Genomic DNA, 21,592 nt, shown 5'->3' with positions numbered 1-21,592 from the left:
CAGCGAACCAGCACATTTACAAAACCATAATCAATAATGAAATACCGAACCGCGTTCCGTCGACGTAACATTCTAGAGCGTCTACGTAGGTATCTAAAATCTAACACAGGTAATTTAACTTCACTTTCATTTCACGACAGCAAAATTTCTTACACCAAACAACATTCGATGTCCCAAATAATAAAATAATAGTTGTAGGTTTTTTGGCAAATTTGTTTTTATGGATGTGAAAGGGGGATACATTTTTTAAAATTAAAATCAGTCCAACTTGCTGCTTCTTTAATTCGTAGTAATTGAAAATTCAAATTTTTATAGCTCATTAGGTCAAATGCTTTTATCCAAATTCAGACATTTTAAAGGCTTATTTATTTTCTTCTACACACCCTTTACCCTTTTATCTCATGCAAGGAACACACTCGCTAAGTTATGTATATTTACCACATAGACCACAGTAGAAAGAAACATGCCACAATTTAATTTAATAAAATAATAACCGTTCAATTTTGATGAATCAAGATGGGAACTGTACAGTTTAGAGTGGTTGAAGAAAAAAAATCAATCCCCAAAAAATGAAATATTTGTATTAGAAATGAATTACAGAAGCCTCAAAATTGATTAAAATCCACCTAAACAAATTTTGAAAGAAAAATGATACCCCAATAAAACTATAAAAACCGAAATCTAGCTAAAGTACATAAATAAGTGAGAACGAGACCAGTCAAAGTAGAAAAACTCATTCCTTCCCTCTATCTCGAAAACAAGCACTCCCCCCCCCCTCGTATAATTATAACGAGCGGTGAAGCGAAAATGGACGAAATTTATCGAATGAGCCTCATAGCAGCTATGAATTTTCCGCATCAATATAAGCTCTGTGATCAAAATTCACGCTCGATCAATCAAGCCACGCGTTACACACAATGTAACTTCTCTTTTATGGAATTGGAAAGAAAATGAGGGTCAACAGTGTTAAACAAACCCTACGGTTCAGGCATGGTATACCTTTTTCAACAAACTGGTAAGCCGATTACCGTAGGAAAAATGTACTCACCCGCGTTTAACTTTGCAAAAATCGAACGCTACCGTTCTGTATGATAACGCTTTTTCATTTAAATAACGCGCGTACCGCCTGATGAATGGTGACATGTCATATCCTGTAACAGAATAAAAATAAAGATAAATTAAACGTCAATTTATTTCAACGAAAGCGATAAAATAATATCTACAATTTTCCCTCGATACATAGTCTTTTCTTGTTTGAAAAAAAAAATTCAACCCAAAGCACAAACAATTTTTTCGCGGTTAAAGAATTCGTATTTTGGAGGTATAAAATTAGCTGACTAAAAGCCTATCAAACTTCCCCATAAATGGGCCATATGTCTGGTTCTATAAACTGTTATTGAGCTAAGTTTTCTTTATCGAGGGTTTTTAATAGGGAAAACAACACTGAATCGAAAGGTGAAATTGAAATTCAGTTGGAATCTCATAATGAACGGCTGATGTATTTGGAATTACGACTGAAAAACATCTTTAACGTTTGAAAAACTTCTGCATTTCGAAAATGTACCTACGTTTATTTTAGATTTGAATTTCACAATGTCATAATTTGCGAACAATTTTCCTATACACATTAGCCAAATTACCAACACGTAAATAATTATACACGAGTAAGTTCAAAAAAATTTCCATTTCAGAATTAACATCGTGAGAATGTTAATAAATTTAACGACAAATTTTCATCACCATTATCATTCAACACACGCTATTCGCAATCAATCAGCTGGTAATCATGACGAATACAAAACTTACAGAGAAAATTTCATCAGAGCATAGTGCATGCTTGATAACTTACAGCGTGGCATAAAACTGCTAAGAAATTATCACGTAGGTAAGTCGTAAGTAAGAACATGAATACACATGTTAATCGTTTTTCAGTACTTTATCAATCGAGTCATTTAGGATTGACCATAAATCCATTATATTTTCAAACCATTAACGATGAAGATGATAAATTCGTTGAAATGAATACAAACTTCGCGACGATATTTTCCCTGCTAACAACCATGCAATCTGATAAAGCTTTTCAGTATTATTTATTAAAATCTTCCTTCCGCTACGATAGAAAAACATTTAATCAATTGAAACAAAACCCTCAGAACCTAGAATACCTACTAGGATATGTTTAACAATTACGAAATTTTTCACCGCAAACAATTTAACATTCATCTGTAAATGTTTAACAAACACACTAACTGCATACAGCTTTCTTCATTTTTCACAAATTAAATTAACCAGAACACAAAATGAAATCAATAATAAAAACTTCAACATAGAAACACGATAGTTCAATTTTCATAAGGGATGTGAAAAGGAAAGATCAAATCCAAAATTGTAAATTCAGGTAATAAAAACCTGTTCACAGTTCGGAGTCCAGAGGCAAACATAAGTTTATGGAAATGATAAACTTTTATTGAGAGGTAAACATAATTCAAATGCCATAATAATAATTCAAAAGGTCGTATCGGCTAAAATCGTAAGAAAAAAATAATGAGTATAAGAACTCGACAAAATTAGAATTAAGTTTCTTTCGCATGAGTCCTTCAGAATTACATAGACTCAAAAGAAACACCAATGACAATTACTTATCGCTCAAAAATATTAAGAAATTATCAAAATATCGTATAAAATCTGATTCAGAAAAATGTAATTCTGCGAAATAATTTTCAAAAAATTCAATTCATAATGATTGAAAATTCAAAATCCTCAAAAAGCACGAGTAGGATTAGGATACCCTTTTAAATTCATGCTAAAGCCTCTTAGGTTGATATGGAATATTAATGGGGGAGCATGATTGAGTTTTTTTCGAGGTCCAGAGATGCAAAAAACTGACTTTCCCCTCATAATTAATTTAGACGGCTAATGTCAAAATATTGTACATTTTTTTGATTTTTTTTTTTTTTTGATCAATCCCTAGGTACGTATTTTATTTTTTTACGATTTTCATTGATCTCCATTCTCCGCCCTCTTTTTAAAATGAATATTATGTGTAAGTGAATCTCAAGTCAATGTAACCCGAAATCAAACTCCTTCAATGATATGTGATCTGGCTTCAATTCAGATAAGAATTAAGGAGAAAAAAATAATGAAACAAGTATAGATCGATCGAACGAACTTTGCACATAGTTCTGCACGAAAAGTTCGAAATTTTTTAATTTCATCTGTATATGTTTGTGTACAATCCAAAAAAGTAGCAATTTGTCATCGACAACAGTTCACAAAAGATACAAAACAGCATTATTTCTAAAGATTGCTTCAATATAGATTGCATGGCAGGCCCCAACATTGATCAAATAAACAAAAACGAAAACGAATTCCAATTGAAACAGAAACCACCAAACCAAACAAGGTATGTACTATCGCCATCCCATACGTGCCTTCGAAACTTCAAAACAAATTGATGATAATTTACGTACATCAGACGATGATGGAAAATGAAGTATCATATTAGCTTTAACTAGTTCATTGTCTATCAATTAAAGGCATATTTTCATGATCCACTCCTACACAACTCAAAAAACTGTTTATTCAACGTTCAAAGAGCACATACACAAAAAACAAAAATATTTTTCTCACAATAAGATACCTATTAAAGACGTAACAAGTAAGCAGTGATGTACTCGCATTTGATTAACGAAAACTTTTTTCACTTAAACGAGCCTGGGTCCTTCATACACAGCCACCAACCTGCTCCCATAAGCACCTATGCAACGATTCTCACAAGTATCTCGTATCTTTATCTAGAGCCCAACAGCCAACAGGTAAACATCATTTCAAATATGCCGCCGAACACGACGATACAATGTGTGTAAATTGAAATATTTCAATACGAAATACCTACCAAGACCAATATTATTATTTTACCAGAGTATTCTGTTTGGTAAATACGTACAAGTTGACAATGCAGTTGAAAACGCGAACGTAATTTCTAGAACGGGGCAAATTTTCGTTTTTGTTTATCGCTAGCAATTTTGGCAAGAATTAATTTTCTCGCTTTAATAAATGCGCTGTTATATGTTTTGACGCGGCGTGTCATTTCCCGTACTTATTTGAGCTACACCTTAAAATTTTCAGTGATAAATTATTCGTCTCTAAATCCTGCAATCGCTGCAGCATTCGTCAAAATGGTAAATAACGTGGTGACATTTTTCATTAGAATTTTAATCATCACGAAAGGATTTGCTTTATAATTTTACTTTTCTCGTCCTAAGTATAAAAACGTGGGTAAGTTAGGTGGGTACACATTAACGGGATTATTTCTGATCTCCTATTTAATATCATTTTATAAATTCCACTTTCGAGAACAATCCTACGAACTTATTATGAAAATACGAGTTATAAACACATTACACAGACTAATATAGGTAGGTAGGTACTAGGTAGAGGTATGTACCATACAGCGTGAATATAGTATGTCACTTATTTGATTTTTTACGAGAAGAACTCACAGAAACATGCACAATGTATTGAATCAATTAATGTAATAATCGATTAATTAATCAAATAAGATTGATCATTTTTTCTTTATTACTTACGTCGAAGGAAAAGTTGAGAAATTTTCGTTTAATGCATTTTCATTTTTTCAAGTTGATCAATAAATTTTTCAAAAATAATAACACACCCTTGGGAATAACTTGAAAAGCTCTCATTTTGATCACAGAAAAAAATGGTATGCCTCAAATCAATTTTTGAAACCATTGCCTACACTCCAGAGTCCAAAATACAGCCGAAATAAACTCAGCACACTGTTATAGTCGAGTTTGTATTTAGCTTCATCCGTCAACACGCAGAGGTCATTCATTGTTGAAAATAATCAACGAGAAAATTGTATCATCGAACCTTGAACTTTGTGACGTTAAAAAAAGAACACCATGCGGAAATACACCATTTGCCAAAATCTTTCCACGCTTTCTATCGAACTGAGATTTAAAAAAAATCGAAATTGATTGCAGGTGTCGACGCAAGAAAATGAGACATCGATATTGAAAAGTACAAATTGTTCATAAAATTATGATTTAAAGTTATCGTAAGCTCGAGAAAATTAAAATTTTCGAATTGAAAAACGCCAATCAAGTATTTTTTTTTTATCAAGACGAGAACGCTTCTACAGCAATAGTCATCCGATTTTCCTATTTCTAATTCTCCACTCACACCCACTCAAAACCACCATTCGAAAGATATCAGTTTGAAAAGAAATACTCTAAGTACTAAACGAATACGAAGAATGTCCTAAATAATATAGCTCAAAAACGACAAACTGTAGATATTAGAAACTACTCGATTTAACTCGATCAGACAAGCTTGTCTAGGTACAAAAGTTCCACATCTTCGAACTAACTACAATACCTCAAATAATTTCATTCACTTACCCAGTCGAGCTCCAGCAGCTAAAGAAGGCATGCGTAAAAACAAACAAAAAGTAGTAATACATTCGAAAAAAAAATCGAATTTACAAACGTAATTTTTTTTTCGAAAAAAAAAATCATAATCTAACTTTAACCATATCTTTATGGTATAATATGTACCTACTCAGGTATGAATTAGGAGAAAAAAATCTTGTCTTACTAACCTTGGACTCCGCTTTTATCTAAAAAGTTGCTTAGTTGAAATGTACTATTACTGGAGGCTAAATACTGAGTAAATCTCTGCAACAAAACAAAACGAAAAAACATGAAATACATATGTAGTAGTACGCAAGTGCATTCAGTCTAAACAAAACACTACAACTACAAAAGATTTTTTTCCAACTCAGCCTCATCTCCCATCAATTCTTGCCAGACGATCCTCAAACCTAGGTAATTGCTCCTAAACTGTTTCTCATTACCTCACACTGACAGTACCATCGTTACCGAAGATCCAGGTTACGCTAAATATTCACACCGTTTTTTCACGGTGTGACGGTGGCCACGACGGAAGTAACAACGGTAGTCCATGCGGTTACACGGGTATCGCATGTTCACTGTAAATACCATTACCGAATAGGTTTAGGTGTACATAAGCCGGCGTTCCGAAAGTACCAGACTGTCACAAATGAGAGGACTTGAAATATGGCTTGCTTGTTGCTGTTATACGAGCAGAGAAGAGCACATCACATCGCATCGCATCGCACAAACAGCAATACGTACAACGCAGAAAAGCCCACTACAGATCAAATCAGCATTCGAGAACTTCCTAATTGAAATTTACCGTTAATTTTCGCAAACATATACGCAGCACGCATCGCATACCGTCTCGTCTGCGTAAATGATGAAAACCGTCTTACAAACTTGTTAAATTCGTCTATCTTTTAGCTCAACTTTTACGACTTGAATTAAAATTTCCAGCTGTTTCACCACGAGCTGTACGCTCGCACTCTTGAACTCACTCGCAATCTCTGCCAAACACTACGTGCTCTCAAAAAAAGTTTTTAAAAAAAAGAATACTCGGCGAAAATTTTCCTTTTATCCCGAACAATAAATAGGCTAGATGATTCATGCCATACTTCTCGGTGTGCATTTCTACAACAATGTGTAACATCAGCATCTTGCGCAATCGTAGTTTGACGAAGTAAATTGTGAAAGAGAAAAATGGCCAGCATTAGAGCTTTACACAACCACCAGCAGAGGCATTAGATAGTCAGTACAATAAGGAAAGCAATGGGTCGTGTCCTAAATCTCATAAACCTCGTAAAAAGCCAAAAATTATACTATGACAATGATGCAGAAGCTTTGAATAAACCAACTAGTTCATTCAAAGTAAAATCACCTACTTGAGAACATTTTTTTGGGCGAAAATCTATCTACCTTAAGGAGAGGGGAGGAAGAGCGGGTGTAGGTCAAAACAGGAAACTGTCAGAAATGATAGTCGCAGGGGTAACGTCAGGGTTCTTGAATGATATTGATATGTCCCATCTGAAACTTTTTTAAGAATGCTTTGGAGTGCAGTGGTACCAATTTTTCATGCCATTATTTCCAATTGCTAAAAATTTGGAAAAACTGATAAATTTTTGCGTGTTTTTTCGTTTTTTTTTAAAATTGGCAATATGATGATCGAAAAATTGATAGGTATCGTAGCAATTCAAAATATTACCCCATTAGTTTCAAAAATGCCATGTTGAAAAGAAAATATTTTCAAAACACGTATTAACCAAAAAATAAACAATTTGTGAATTTTTAATCGCTCAGTAAAACCTTAAAAATGGTTTTGAATTTTGACGGAAATGAGAAACGGGATTATTAAAAAAAATAAATAAAACAGGTTATGTAAAAATTGAAATAAAAAATAACAAATGAAAACAAATTTTGAAAATGTCAGCTCTTTGGGGACCCATGCTCATACCTCCTCTCCAAAAACACCTCCGAAGCTAACAATTTTCAAGAACCTTTCATCTCAAAGTGAGGGTCACTACCAAATACTGTCAACTTTCTCGATCATTTTTTTTTCAAGATGCACCATAAGGCACATACTTGTTTCATAATTTAAAAAATTATATTTCAACAAAATTAAGTCTTTATGGACGAAAACTTCATTTGAAATAAAATATCAAACTTCACAAAATGATTTTTTTTTTTTGATAATTTGACAGGCACAATACAACGTCGTATTACTTTTTCTAAAAGTGTCATTTGCATAAATTAAATGCCATATATTTAAGTAAACCATTGAGAACAGACTTTCAGGCGCGTATTGATTTTTTTTAACTACCTAAGCATCTGTCACTATCCATGGAACTACTCTTTTACTCGTATACTACTTATACGAAAAATGAAACTTTAGAAAAACATTGTAATTCAGCTTAGATAAATCAAGATTTTATTTTAGAACCTGGATATCAATTTAGAAAATACTCGTATTTCAGTTCCTCTTCCTGATTGAAATTAATTTCGCTAAATAAATGCTAATAAGGGAAATATACGCGAGTGATAGTCAATTGAACCTTGAGTGACTGATCTGCGCTATATTCAAATGTGCATAGGCCTAAATAAATGTCTAAAAATGAATATTTTTTAAATTTATGAATTATTCCTCAAAACTCTTGACACACAACATGCATCACACACACGCACCATTTCGATCAAAATAACAGAATCAATTTCGAAAAATGGAGAAAGGTATTAAATCTATCATTACATTATTTTTAGTTCACCAAACTCTTCAGAAATAATATGAAAGAAAATTTCCAATCATTCAAATCTATGGCAGCAAAAAACGTTTCCGTAGGAGACAACATTTCGCCGTAAAATTACCAAACGTACCATAGTGCTATTTAAAAATATTCTAAGCTAATTACGTATTAACGGGTAATTATATCGTTAAACTGTGAAAAAAATCTCCCTCGAAAAATATAAAACTCAAGTTGATACTTACTTCATTACCATAGCACATCAAATGATGAACAGTAATCAGTGCTTTAAATACGACCACCCAATTCGTATTTTGTGATCTTTCTATTAATAAATTTGCTAATTGTGGTATAGATACGTTTGGTTCGTTTGTACAATGAATTAAATCTGCAACAAATAAAAAAAATACATATCCGTGAAAAATTGCATTAAATAGGTAAGTATATTTTTTGGGACTGAAATACATTATTCTCAACAACAAGTTTTTTGAAACATAAATATCGAAATTTGTCACTTATATTCCTTTTTATGGAAGCACGATTCAAAAATATTATCTGCAAAGTGCATAGGCATACCCTAAGGAAGTATATTCAAAACATCATTAAATGATACCAATTTATCTGCTCTTCATAAAACACTTGCTAGCAAAACAAAGTCGATTGCACGCTGCAATTGGCACTTGTTTATTACAATGCAATTCCCCTTAATTAATTATTAATAAATTGGAACAAAGTTCGAATTTGATATCATTCTGATTTTCACTACCAAATTGACATACACGTGTTCGAAAGAAACATTCCTGCGTTTGTCTTTGTAATAATATTAAATTCCAGACCCGGGTGCTCTGAAATCGCATGTTGTAATTTTCGGATTAAATTTTCTCATCTGGATTCGCAGTTTATAACTTTATAGGTACGTTATAATGATGAAATCTTCAAATTATATAACCCGTTGTGCAGAAATTTTTTACACCGGCATTCAGAAAGCTGAGATATTATTTCGTTGGCATAAAATTAATCTATCGCACATTTAATCTTATACTCGCACAATATATAGGACGTGCGAATTTCCTTATGCATTTAATCAACGCGTCGAATCGTCTATTTTCGTTACCAACACAATAGCTTGTCGGGCTAATCGGATAGAATTTTTTTTCTCGGTTCCTTATTTAAATTTAATCGATACAAATGGAAAAGGTTGCTGGAAAAGGCGAAAAAGATATATGGGGGAAGTCTTTTTTTATATTCGTTACGTTACATCATCGTCAGCCTATTTTTTTTTATTTATTAAATTTTAAAATGAACCGACTTTCAAGACTCCCTATCCGTAGAATAGTATCTCGCTGTGTTTTACTATTAAATGATAGTCACTTACGCGAATTAACGTTGGCTTGGAAATGAATACAAAGTATTTGACCTTTGACCGGTCGATAGATCTTACCGTCTAGCTACTATCAACGAATTATTTTTCGATTATGTACTTAAATTTTAATTACCTAATTAGGTGCTTAGTACTTGTATAGGCAATCCATTCGATTAAATTAGCTAGGTAACTGATATTTAGTTCCACTTCATCATCATTCGATGTATTCATATTCAATATTCATATCGCATATCCAATTTGCCTTTAATCAATCAATTACGAATATTTCCGAATAAATTAATTTTTTACCAGCTCGAATTTGCAACGCTTTATCCAAAACTAATGGTCAAAAAAATGTTATCTTCTCCGACTATGTGGAGCAACAAACATGTATTCAATTTTTCGATTTGATAAAATAAGATTTGAAAGCATTTTTCCGCTTTTTATGTTTTTTTTTGTTTTTTGTTTTTATTTTATTTTTTTTTAGAGATCATCCACTTTTTTTTAGTTCTTGAAATAAAAACTTTCAGAGATTATTAGATAAATTTTTGACACAAGTGTTTTTTGAAACAGAAAATTTTTGATTTTTGGTCACTTTTGAGCATAATTTTAAACATTGCTGATCGGTTACCTCTACATTATTTCAAACTTTCCAATGGTTCTCAAAATTTAGAAATGGAAAAAATCCAAATTTTCAACTGCGGTGTAGAAAGTAAATTTCAATTTTGAAATTTCTAAAATTGAAATGCTCCTTTAGGATCTCACCAAAAATAGGCGACTAGAAAAGCATGATATATTACCCTTGCATAATTTCTATTTACCTACATCAGATGATAAAATAAAAATTATCAAGAAGACAAAAAAGTGAAAATTCCGTAAATATGACTTCAATTTTTCAACTAAAAATTTGATCATTTTTCTATCCAAAATGAACTTGTTTCAATTTTCTTTCATTTACGAGCAATAATTCTTTCCACTATCATCAAAATGATGAACTCACAAAACTTGTTCTAGCATTGAGAGTTTCCGGGTTTCAAGCTAAAATTGTAATTTTTTTGACATCAGCTAAATGAAAATAAAATTGTTTACCGCAGACTACTCATCCTTTGTCCATTTTTCCAGTTTTGAAATGGATACTCGCAAATCCCAAAATGCAAAACTCTCACACATTCAACGCAAAAAATGAACAGACTGGGAAGAAAAATCATCAAAAATAGCTCCTCAAATATGTAGCATGCTGAACACAAGTCCGAATTATTTTTCCGAAGATATTTATAGCCTCCTATAATAAAACAAAATTTCCTATTCCGAGTACATTCAATTTAGAAATTTCCACAATAGGCTGACACAAAATACCATCCCACATGCGGCAATGGTCGAGACGTCTCGGCACCCGGATTACGACTCCAAATTACGGCGCCGAGTTTACATTTGCGAAAAAATACATAAATGCTAAGGGTTAACGTATCTTCAATTCCACTGAACACTGAAGCTTGTTAGTTATCCACGCACTCGTTTCCTTGCCGGAAATTTTATTTGTCGGCTTCGTTAAACGTCACTCACTTTATTAATTTTTACCGCGTGATTTTCTTCCAACAATTGCGTTTTTTCTCCTCGCCCATTGAATAAAAATATGCGAAAAAAAACGTACACGTGGGGTAAGTAAGTATACGGTGATGTACGTACATAAATTCGTAACAGTGCACCAATTTCGCTAATTTTTTCTTATTCTTTAATTCGTGACATACATACGGTATTTCGTACTTCTGCATAGCATACGTAAATGTGCATCTTCTGAACTGAGGTGAGCTATCTTTCGGTTTTGTGGTACACAATTGTACATGTAATTCTCGGAGATTGTACATAATGTGTATAGCATACGCAATGCCCACAAGGGCATATTCAGCACGTTACCAGTTACCACATAACATGATTTTTATCGCTTATTCCTTGACAGATATACATATAACGTATATTATGTGTTTCCTTCCTTGGAACTATAGCTCTGAAGTATTTATCAATTCGATGTTCCGTTTTAAATTATCTATATTTATCAATACAGCGCGGCGTATGGTTCGCATGTTTTTTCATTTTCAATAGTTGTTTTACACAAATACATGTACCGGTATTATAAAATGAGGCATCCACCCATCAGTAACACCCTGTCCCTCGAGATCAGTCTCGATACTTTTAGACGCGTACAATGTTCCTATGATACCTTACACAAGAGTACGGGTAGAGGTACCGGACCTGCTACATGGTACTCGTATGTATGACAATATACGTGTACAAAGGTATTAGGTATACAAACATATTATGAAAAACCTAATTAGTAACCATGTAACCCATCCATGGTTATTAAGCACGTTTCCGCGATACGTACTTTCACGCAGTTCCACCGTCCACAGTCAGTCAACGATACCTAAAAGGAAACATCATTCCGATATTGTCGCCAACGTCGCTCGTTCGACAGAAATGAAATGAAAATATAGAAATTTTTAAAAAAATACACGTTCATCGAACACCAATTTGTCCTTCTTTTTTTACCAACCGATTTATTATTTGAAATCCGAAGCTTTTCCCTAGTGTAAAGTACACATTAGGTAGATAGGTATAGGTACCCATACAAAAGTATTAAAGTGTAATTTAAAAACCGGTTCTTTTGATTATAAAATAACGATTCGTTCAACAACATTGTTTAGATAAGGTTACCAAACGATTTGAAAAAGATGATCGCCGAATTCATTCGATTATTTCTGTATAAGTAAGGTATATACTCGATGTAATTGCGTAAAATTAAAATTATTACCTACTTACTTACTCTTGCAATATTACCAAATGGAAATTATCTTACCTCGCGTGCTTTTGAGTCACGTCTCACGCAGAAAGAAAGATTTATGTGGTGATTTTATTTGCACATGGGTCAAGTTATACAGCTTTGAAAAGAAGTGCAAGTATCGTAGAATTGAAAAATAAATAATTTTTATGACTTTGACTGGCCTTTTTTGAACAGAAACTCAGAATAATTCAAAGTTGAAATAAGTCGATTAAAATTATATTTTTAAAATTTTTCTTCAGCTTTGTATTCTTACAATCTCTCCATGTGACCTCAAAAATAATTTTCTTCATTTTTTCAAATGTACGGTATAATGCAGGGCAGCAGGGCTCGTGCACATTTTATTCAAAAAAAAAGCAACTCCAGTAAGTAACCCAAAAAGCTCAAAAAAGTAACCAAAAAGTAACAAAAAAAATTACAAAACTAGGCCAAAACATTTAAATGCAGAAATATACATAGAAAAACCAAGAACTTTTCATTTTTTATCAAACACTAAAAATGGAACAAGATAGAAATATATTTTTTCGCAATTTTTGCCAAAAAAAGTCGATTAAACAACGTTTTGATTGAAAAAATCAAACTTTTCTGAAAATTTGGGGTTAGGGCAACAAAATGAGAATTTCGTATTCTCGCAAAAAGCGAAACTTTTGACAATTTTAGCAAAAGAAAGGGCTGTATAGCAATTTCTGGTGAAAAAAAAAACGGCATATTGGGACAAATCTTTGGGAAAGAGTAGGACTTCGAAATTTTTTTCATAAAAATATAACTTTCTGCGATTTTTTGGTAAAAAATGAGACGTTTTGGCAATGCAATAGGCGACACTTTTTGCTACTTTTCGCAATTTTTGTTTAAAAAGTTAGCTATTTTCTATTTTTTTTTTTTTTCTAATCTTTTCTAAAAATTAAATTTTACAAATTTGAGCATAAACATTACGAAAAGAAAGCATTTCGTGGCAGTTCGGCTGTAAACACCAAAAAAAGAGAGAATTCCAAGAAGGTTAACTTCACTGAGGAAACTTCCACTAGCTTACATCAGCGAGGGATCCTCCGGATCTTCATATCAGCCATCACGAGATTTCCTCAGTGAGTTATCTTTCTTAGAATATACCAACTAGAAAAATTGAGGGGTTTCGATGTGCATCATTAGAAAGCCATCTGCTCAGAGCAAAAGTTGAAAAAAATTACGAATAATCTCATCAGCTTAAAAAATACAAATGACAGAACCTTCACGTCAAATGGACACGTGTTTTACTTTGCATTCACGAGTAATTTACCCCAAGGCTATAGCATCGATTACTTTGGGGAGAAAGAAACTCAATTCAGGTGAATATCAATTCAGAAAAACTAAACACGTTTTAATGAAATTTCTAACATCAGCACACCGACGAATTCTCTGTTGGGAAAAAATTATCATTTCAATAATTATCATAAAATAACATGAAACTGAACTCGATGTCAATCTTGAAAGGAAATCCATTCTGATAAGTCTTTATCACTTTTCAATTTCCGCGGTAACAATGATAATTACATATTTGCCATCGCATTGTATCGTAAACACAAAATCGAGGCTTCACGCAAAGTGCTCATGATACTTAATTTCTGTCCCACAACGCTCTGGTCTTCCATTTCCATGGAAGATAGGTCCAAGACGTACGTATACATTAAAACTTTGCAAATAAAAAAGAAAACGATCTTCATCTGGTCAGAGAAATCCTTCGTGAGACCAGCACCGAAAATAATTCAATGACGTTAATCCGAATAAAATCGTTTTCATTATTTTCGGTAACATGACGAAAAATAAGATGAAAAGCAATAGTCCTACGAAAGCGTTACATTATTTATTGAGGTTAAAGTTCCGAACTGTAGATTGCTCGTATACTTTATTACAGTTCTTTTAGTCGATCAAAATATTACCTTCTTTTCATGTCATAAGTTATTTCATCGATGGCCAATTGGCCATTCATAAAACTCATTCGTCGTCTTGGATAATTTTCACTTTCATTTTCAAAATCCGTCACCGTGCGAGCAAGTAGGTAATTTTCTCTCCGCGTTACTCGCAGCACATCGCGATGTTTGTGTCCACCGATTAAAATTTCTTCTTTCCTGCGGGGTGAAGTTTGCGTGCTATGACGCAATAGAGGGTTATTTTCGAACGTCACTTTTTTTTCTTTATTTAAACGTACGAGTATTAATACCATAATACCAGCAAGTTATATCAACCCTTAAGCCATCGTTACTTTTACAACAACACTGTCTTACAGATGAGGCAAAATCCACCCGACTGCGACCAGTCAACTGTACACGTCAATCTTACACCCACATTTTTATTTCTTCAGTTCTGTTTCCCAGTCTTTGACGAGAAATTTTACGACAGTATTTTCGACAAAGTTTTCCTCAATTTGTAAATGAACAATGAACCATTAGTTAAGAAATGTGTAAGCTTGACCAGTGTTTGGTTTTTTCAAAAGGTAAGGAAATCAAAATCCATATTCTACAAGTAAAACGAGGTTTGACTTATCGATTTTTTAAGCGGTCTGACGTCTTTCACGAAAAGGAAAAATTACTATTCTAGGGCGAAATGTTTGAAAAAACGTGCCCTAAAATATGAATACTCCCTTTTGGAAAAGAAATTAACCAAGATCGTATCATATAATGCCTTACATAGAACGAATTTTCTTTTATCGCTGTCTTTAAATTTCCGAGCCTCAATATCCTCTCAAACAAGCAGGAAAGTTTTTCATTTTCGTTTCCAAATACGTACGTCTACGTATGTAATTACTAATATTACGTATCGTCCCCTATTAGATAAATAAAAACCAAAGATTTATAATTTTCAATTGAGTACCGAGACCAACTCCGACATCAAAATATGTCTTGATTAAGTACTTTTGGTACACAATTTTGAATTTACGTATCCCCAGATGACCACGAGATCAGTTTTGGACACTGTCTTACGCTTTGATGGCAATTATTACGCCATCCACGTCAACTCGACTCGAAATGAATATTTTTCCATAAACCACATTAAAAACCCCAGGTAAGAATATAGCTCGGAAATTACGCTCACGCTAATTAGATTTCCTACCACAGACACTCAGACAGACACCTCCTACATCAAGCATATAATGCGTAACTTAAATGGTGAAAAATAACGTAGTTTGATTACAATAAAATTTAAAACGCAGAGATCAATTTCGTCTCATTAATGAGTCACGTCGTTGCACCGAGTACGTTTGCTCTGAATAAGCGGTCAATCTCAAAGTTCAAATGTTCCAAGGTTTTATACTGCGTTAGAGCTTCTGCCTTATGTAGAATTCACATATTGATGTTTCCTTCCGACCAACTCCAATTTTTGACAGGTTTCACTCTATTTTTGTCCACCGACTCACGTGCCAATCAAACTTCAATAGAAGTAATTTACATTAGGATTTTCCATTCTCACATTTACATAGCCAAAACTGTATTTTTTTCCTGCAATTCTGCTGGTTTTCATCTTAAAAAATGGATATAATGTAGGTAATACAGAAAAATTCAAGCTCAAACGATTGGATTTCATTAACCCCGCAACGCACTTTAGGAATTCAACATAAGAATGCTACAGAAGCGAAAAATGAAAATGCAGGTAAGCATAAACCAATTTTTGGGAATTGTGATGTGGATTGTTCTGACTCCAGAACACAAAAATATAAGTAAAGAGAGTTAGACTTCTATTGGTCAATGGTCACCTCAAGATTGACATTTTTTTCAAAGAATTGAAAAAAAAAATGCTCACCAGGATTTGAATTGCAAACATCATTTTTCTAATCTTCTACACGAAAAAGCACGCACATCCACACACACGCAGGAATACCAGACTTGGTATTACATACGTGAATTCATGACACAAAGTTACGTTATGCTGTAGGCTCATTTACATTATTCGCCATATGCTGCGATTGATCTTGACTGGAATTCCCTTTGAACAAAAGTTTACAAAACGTAACTTTGAACTTGAACTGTTCAGTTGGTGTTTTCATCTATAAAGAGCCCCTATTCCTTTGAAGTCAGTTTCCACGAGTCAATGGATAGTAAAATTACTACACATAACATTGCGAGTAAATTTGTGATTTTACAATTGTTTAATCTCGAATACTGTATTATTCATCATTTTCGAAGACTGAAAATATCACCGCTCGATCGTAACACCATCCACTTTTTATCTCGCCGCACGATTTTCTCGACAATGGCTTCTTTCTGGAAATCTCGAAGATGCCTAGAGGCGGCCTAGGCCGCTGTTGTGGTTTGGTATTTATGAAACATGGAACAGCTGGCAAGGCAAAGCTCATCGCATTACATTACCCATTGAGTATGGTCAACTACGTACACTACTCACACACTGTATATAGTTACCTTACCTACGCATTACACGTTACCCATCTACCCATCGACCAGTGTTGGAAAATCAACTTTTTTATTACTCCGGTTCGTTCGACGGACTCGCGGTAATTTAAATGATCAAACGGAGACTACTCGCCGGTATTTGATTCCTTCCACCACGCTTCCAAACTGGTTATTTTTCCCGAAATATCGATCAGACTGTACACTATACACCGAAGTCGAAACGTTCCTCTAATAATTGATCACCCTGATGGATAACTCTCATACTCAAACATGTACATTTTAGAAATGGGCGTGAATTTGTTAGTTTTGCTCGTATGTGGAAATTTTTTTCGCGTTTGTAACTGGTTTCCGAATGGTAACTTTGGTATCATTTTGTCAATGTTGTTAGAATAGGTACGATAGTGACGTTTACTTTTGAGTACACAAATAGCAAATTGTAGATATTTACTCGTCGTATAGGTATACTTTACAAACCTATATGCACGAGAAAATGGTCGAAACAAAATTCCGATATTCGCGCAAGCGCAAAGTTATTTTTATCACTAATTTCGAATATTATCAAATTGTTTACTAGGTTGGTACATTTGGCGCATTTCGGAACACAAAATATAATTCAATAAAGAAGAGACACCGTAGTCAGTCGCGTCACGCGCATTTTTCAAGGCTGATTTCATTATTCGATATTGGTTTTTGATTCGACTGCAACTACCGTTCGGAAAAGCTCCTTCCCGATCAACATTACTCGAATCTTCAGCCAAATTATTACACGTATTTTTCAAGTTTGAATATAATCACGCACAAGTCATAATTCCAATTCAAGTTTTGCCAACTTTCTCAATGTATTCAGCAATTCTCATTTACCCTACATTAGATGGCATCTAGAGACAAAATTATCACAGAAGGGGTACTTGGAGGATGTAATACAGCAGCATAATCAATAACGCAATTAAATGACAAAATTTTGAGAAAATGTAAGTACGAATAAAACATATGTACATCCTGTACGATGGTAGACAATCGGACATGTCTGGTTGTTTCAGTGGATTCTTCATTTGTGTTTTATAAAAATCACGAAGCCCTGACTCGCACACTTGAAGTTCACACCAAACCTCGTTTCCACGTACCCTTCCTTTCTTTTCCCTTCTATTCCAATTGGAAACTACAGGGTGCCCAGAAATATCGAGCACCCCAAAGAAAGTTTTTCATTAAAAATATAGGTTGGCAACGTGAAATAGATGCATATGATTGGTGGAATGTTATCGCTCCAGTCCAACAACCAATCATGTGCTATCATTATTATCATTCACTGTGACCAACCAAAGTATTTTAGTAGAAAACTTTTTTAGGGGTGCTCGATATTTCTGGGTACCCTGTACATATAATACTGGCAAGCCCAGAAGTAGGATTTAATACGATTTTTTTCATTAAATTGCAAGCTTTCAACTTTTCCTCGTGTTTAATTCATCTCCTGGAGAGATTTTTTAGCAAAAGGTCCACAGTGGATGTAATGTTTTTATAACTTTCTTTGGAAGTCAGATTTTTTATTTGTACTCAAAAAAAAAAAAACAGTACGGTTTCTAAATGATTCTTCAAGTACCACAAGACACGTGTAGAAACAACGTTCTCAAGTCTGGAGCATTATGATTAAAAACGTGTAGTTTGATGAAATGAACGTTACATTATTTTGATTTAAAATCACCCTGCATATCCAATTATCCATTACTGAAAGAAAAAACGGATGAAAAAAAAAACATTCTTTCAGAAACTTACTTACGGCAAATTATTCATTTATGGAAGAAGGGTGGGGGGGGGGGTTTAATCTTGAACTTTACCAAATTTTTACTATTTCATTCTTTTAAAAAATACAGTGACTTAGCTAAAGAGAGGCTATCACCGTTTCTCTTTCAGGTAAAATTTTTATTTTTAATGGAAAAATGCTTGTTCTTTCGTTTTTTGAACCAATTTTTTCGAGAAATTTTTGCTCTCGCTTCACTTAAGCAGTAATTTTACTTTCGTTTTCATGAAATAATAACACATTGACACATTGTGATGAATTTTCGGAAAATTGCCTCAAAATTCTACTTTTTATTCCAAAAAATCTTGTTCTGCTTCTTCCTTGGAAAAATCCTGGCAATACTACTCGATACACACGTGTTTTTATTATGCACTGATCATCCACCTTCGAACCAATACATTATTTTCAAGCCATTTTTTCTCTCTCATTCAAAGGAAAAAATAACGAATTTCTATATCAGGCAAAAAGAGCATTAAAAAATTAAAAAAGAAACCATTTTTTTCACAACAACAGCGCCACGACGATGAAGCAATAGGAACCTAGAACCTGCCATAACCAATATTGCTCCCGACTACCGCTAACTCGATTTAAACAATTACACGACCGACCGCCACGCTATTGTCATCGAAATCGTTACAATACCTGCCAAAAATTCATTCACACCGTTTAAATTCCCATCACTGCCTCCCACGCCAATGGTAAATGAACTCAGCCAAAAATTGTCATGTTGAACGGAACATGAGCAATACGTAAGATGCACGCGGCGAACTTGATTCATGGTCATGGGCGTCGTCATTCAAACATCTTGCTGACCGTGAGGTACCACTCTCCTTGATCTCCAATCCCAGCTTCTTCCACATACCTGTCGGGTCTTTTTTTTCCTTTCAACATACATTTTATGGAGCCAAGAAACACGAAACCGTGCGCGTGATTTGTTCGATTTATTGGGTTATTGGAAAAATCCCATCTAACGAGAACTGAAACGTCAACACGAGAGTTCAAATGTACGCTGGTTTTCCACTGCTGAATTTAAAAACGAGATAGATACATAGGTCTACGTACTGATTAATCGAGCTAATGGGAAAATTGTTAACGCCATTTTACATCAATTAGATACGCGACTGTGGAATTTTCTTCACACATCTCGAAACTCATTTTGATGTTGGGCTCTACACCTTTGTAAAATTCATAATACACATAATGCTGTACCAAGAAATCGAACAATCGTTTCACTATTTTACGGGGCACTCTTTCGCGGCAACACGTTATTCAAGGTCATTTACCTCCAATGTACCACCATCACACAAGAGACTCGAGACTCTACAGAATAGCCTATCTCTAACTTCAACCTGAGTGCAGAATCGACCACGTATGGTTCTTCGTTCCCGTTGAAAGTGTTTTTCCAACTTCTCTCGGCGATATTTCTGTTCCGTGTGTTTGTTTTGTTTCATCCTCAACCTCGAAAGGAAAGGATTATGATGAAACTGGAGTTAGATTGGTGTTCTCCCAACGTTTGTCACGAGAAGTTATGAGTAATATATGTAGCAACGTATGAATCATGTTGATTTTTAAATTACCTAATGGTTTCGTTCCAAACATATCAACGACGACTTTAATGTGAAAAATTGTCATTATTCGAACAAAAATTCAAAAATACCGAAAAGACGGTTATTGTATTTATCAAGTTGTGGAATGTTGAACATCACCGGTCGATATTCCCAAATATGGCATTTTTTGCCGAAACTCCCTAATGACTGAGTAACAATGGTTCGTGTTTCAGTTGATTAACACTAAATATGAGGCAGCTAACTGCACACCACAACTGACGCCACCGTTGTGGTACAGATATCATTATTTTCCAGAAAATAATATGACTGGTTGAAAATTTATTAACTCATCTCATTTGACAGGGTTTCTGTGGACAAAAATGACGAATTAAAATCTGCTGTCGAATGTACTCGATACACATCACGTTTTTCCACAAAGCACTCTTCTAAACAATTATATTATTCGTTGAAAACAAACAAACTTCCATTGCATTAAGAAGGGAAAAAAGCAAAACATCTTAACCAGTGTCTCATACATTTCGTAAAAACGTTCCACTTTTATAAATAAGAATTAAACGCTTCATTGAACTTCGATTTCACAAAATAAGTGAGTGGTTTCACTTCATGTTTGCAGATGTTTATTCGTCACTGAAAAGTGAAAATACACATTACGTACAGAAAATGAGGCGAATAATTTTGAAGCGCACGTAATACCCATTACAAAGAGATCTTCGCTGAATCCGAATTTTCCTACTTGGGCAAGGCAATGTATATTGCGACGTGTGCGAGTTTTCTACCCACCAACAAAAATGCAAGAGTGGTGTTGAAACCAACAATTTCAAGTGTTCTTTCGCTGCATTAAAATACGAGAAATGGGTTAATACCGATCGATTAGACTGGAATATACATGCGCGAACTTTATAGAAATAACTTTGGTCGCCATAATGAAATGGAAATGCTCTGACGAAAATGAAACATGCGAAGGATTACACTACAACTAGGTACCATGAAGTCAGAATGAAATTCAACTCGAACCGGATTATGAATAGGCTATAGAAAAGAAACTTGATCAGCAAAAATTGAATTCATGGCAAGGTAGAACATAGATAGAACTAGCCTATGAATTCGGTTCTAGACTGATATCCCATACAAAATATTACATTCAAGATCATTGTCTCATTATCAATTTTCTCGTGAAATGCTATCGATACCGTAAGAAAAGAGAAATACCCAAGTTCATTTTGATTTCTACAGGTCCTTCAATTCGAATGATACAAACTCGTACCATAAACCAAGAATATATTTTCATAAAAGAATAACCGCATTCTGTAGAAGACGATTCGTTAATGTTACATGTAGACTCGACTGTAATTTACAGGTAAAAATGCATGATGTTAATTTCGAATGAAAGCTGGATTTTCCTCAGGTACTTGGAATCTGTCGGAGAGATATTATCAAAACATGGGAACGAATTGTGTGCATCTCAACTCCACACTACTTCATCTGTGTGCAAAAGC

General features: G+C 34.0%; 1 protein-coding gene across 9 annotated transcripts in view; it reads right to left on the bottom strand.

Moving 5' to 3' along the window:
• Nucleotides 1–21,592, bottom strand: part of lap (like-AP180) — a 35,690-nt gene that overhangs the window by 13,539 nt on the left and 559 nt on the right. For 7 of the 9 annotated variants that reach the window (XM_065356378.1, XM_065356381.1, XM_065356375.1 and 4 more), the window contains exons 2-5: nt 8,401–8,543; nt 5,624–5,699; nt 5,424–5,441; nt 1,049–1,151 (exon numbers count right to left, since the gene is read on the bottom strand). In XM_065356378.1, coding sequence (XP_065212450.1) covers nt 1,049–1,151; nt 5,424–5,441; nt 5,624–5,699; nt 8,401–8,543 — 340 coding nt within the window. The remainder of the gene's footprint in view (nt 1–1,048; nt 1,152–5,423; nt 5,442–5,623; nt 5,700–8,400; nt 8,544–21,592) is intronic. The other 2 variants (XM_065356377.1, XM_065356376.1) reach the window with 1 other exon arrangement.

This window comes from Planococcus citri, chromosome 3, assembly GCF_950023065.1.
Source record: "Planococcus citri chromosome 3, ihPlaCitr1.1, whole genome shotgun sequence".
In the NCBI taxonomy this organism is placed as follows: domain Eukaryota; kingdom Metazoa; phylum Arthropoda; class Insecta; order Hemiptera; family Pseudococcidae; genus Planococcus; species Planococcus citri.
This window is presented reverse-complemented; position numbering and strand designations above follow the sequence as displayed.